Below are 1640 nucleotides of genomic sequence, written 5' to 3'. Positions count from 1 at the left end.
TACTCAATGAGAGTAAAGTATTCTGAATACTTTGAATTACTTAATATATTATCATGCTTTTTACAACCACATGAATGTACTATTGCTTTGATATTTATTACTATTACTGAAGGTCTGCGGCTCTGAACCGTAGTATAGGGACCTCTGGCTAATACGTCGGGTTCGTGTCGGGCTCATAGCCGAAAACTAGCTTTACTTTGTTGTCTGGGTCAACTTTGCTTTCAAGAGACAGAGAGAGGCGTTGAAAGGCTGCTCCAACGGAACTTATTGTTTCGGAGGAAAACACGAACACAGTGTACAGTCGAGTCTTAATAGCTTACTTACAGCTGGGCTCGTCAGGCACTCTTCTTGGCTGCAGTGGTTATTATTATATTTACATGCTTCCATCTCCCGTTTCTGCTCGATGACAACTCGTACTTTTCCACTCTCCTTTTTCTCTCTCCTCGTGCAGACACATAAAGGGTATGACAGTCCATTCTCCCTGCAGCACGGACTACACTGCCCATAAGGCTACATTCTTTAGGGCTGTGCCTGTAACACTCTGCCTATTGCCTTCATATTAAATCATTTTTAAAAATTGAAAAAAAATGCTAATTTGTCACAAAATATATTTTCAGACGTTCACTAAATATGCTAATTTTTTTTTTTACAGAAAAGTCAGCGGGATCAGATTGGATGACCAGGAGAGCTCAGAGGTTCCCAGTGGTCAGTCTGCCCAGCAGCATCAAACACACCTCGACTCCATATTTATGGTCTGTACATGTACAACAGCTACTTTTACATCTATTCTGTTCAAAGACATCTCCATGCTGCTCTTTGTAGACCAGTGGATCGTCAGTGTGTCCAACATGGATCTGATGTTTGGCTCCTTGATTTCAGTCTGATTGACTCATTCATAAAGTATTCCGTTCCAGCTGCTGGAGGACAACATCATCACTTTTGTGAAGAACGAGCTGAAGAAGATCCAGAAGGCTCTGAGTCCAGATTACCCAGAATGCTTAGAGAGTCAGAGGGAGGATGATGAGCAGAGGAGCAGCAGAGAGGCATTTGTGAAGATCACACTTGACTTCATGAGGAGAATGAAGCAGGAGGAGCTGGCTGACTGTCTGCAGAGCAGTAAGGAGATTTTGCTAAAGATGAGCTGCTGGCTGAATAAAATGTTTATATAAGAGATAAATGTTGCTTTCAAGAGATGGGACAACATGGTTATAGTCATTTCTCAGTGGGGCAGAAACTGTCATGAAAACATGAAGTGATTGTTAATGTTGTGTTTTTGCGATTGTTCTTTAGAACATCCAGCTGGAGATTGTTACTGCAAACATAAATCTGTCTTGAAAAAGAAGTTCCAGTGTGTTTTTGAGGGGATCACTAAAGCAGGAAACCCAACCCTTCTGAATCAAATGTACACAGAGCTCTACATCACAGAGGGAGGGACTTCAGAGGTCACTGATGAACATGAGGTCAGACAGATTGAAACAGCATCCAGAAAACCAGACAGACGAGAAACAACAATCAGACAAGAAGAGATCTTTAAAGTCTCACCTGGAAGAGATGAACCAATCAGAACAGTGCTGACAAAGGGAGTGGCTGGCATTGGGAAAACTGTCTTAACACAGAAATATACCGTGGACTGGGCTGAA

At 42.0% G+C, this 1640-nt stretch overlaps 1 protein-coding gene across 1 annotated transcript in view; it reads left to right on the top strand.

Annotated features, from left to right (window-relative positions):
• LOC102297898 overlaps window positions 1-1640 on the top strand; it is an 11414-nt gene that overhangs the window by 686 nt on the left and 9088 nt on the right. The window contains exons 2-4 of the mRNA XM_042215176.1: window positions 653-752; window positions 915-1116; window positions 1291-1460. Of these exons, the coding sequence (XP_042071110.1) occupies window positions 653-752; window positions 915-1116; window positions 1291-1460 (472 nt within the window). The remainder of the gene's footprint in view (window positions 1-652; window positions 753-914; window positions 1117-1290; window positions 1461-1640) is intronic.

This window comes from Haplochromis burtoni, unplaced genomic scaffold (genome assembly GCF_018398535.1).
Source record: "Haplochromis burtoni strain Fernald_Lab_line unplaced genomic scaffold, NCSU_Asbu1 Contig_671, whole genome shotgun sequence".
Taxonomy (NCBI): Eukaryota; Metazoa; Chordata; class Actinopteri; order Cichliformes; family Cichlidae; genus Haplochromis; species Haplochromis burtoni.
This window is presented reverse-complemented; position numbering and strand designations above follow the sequence as displayed.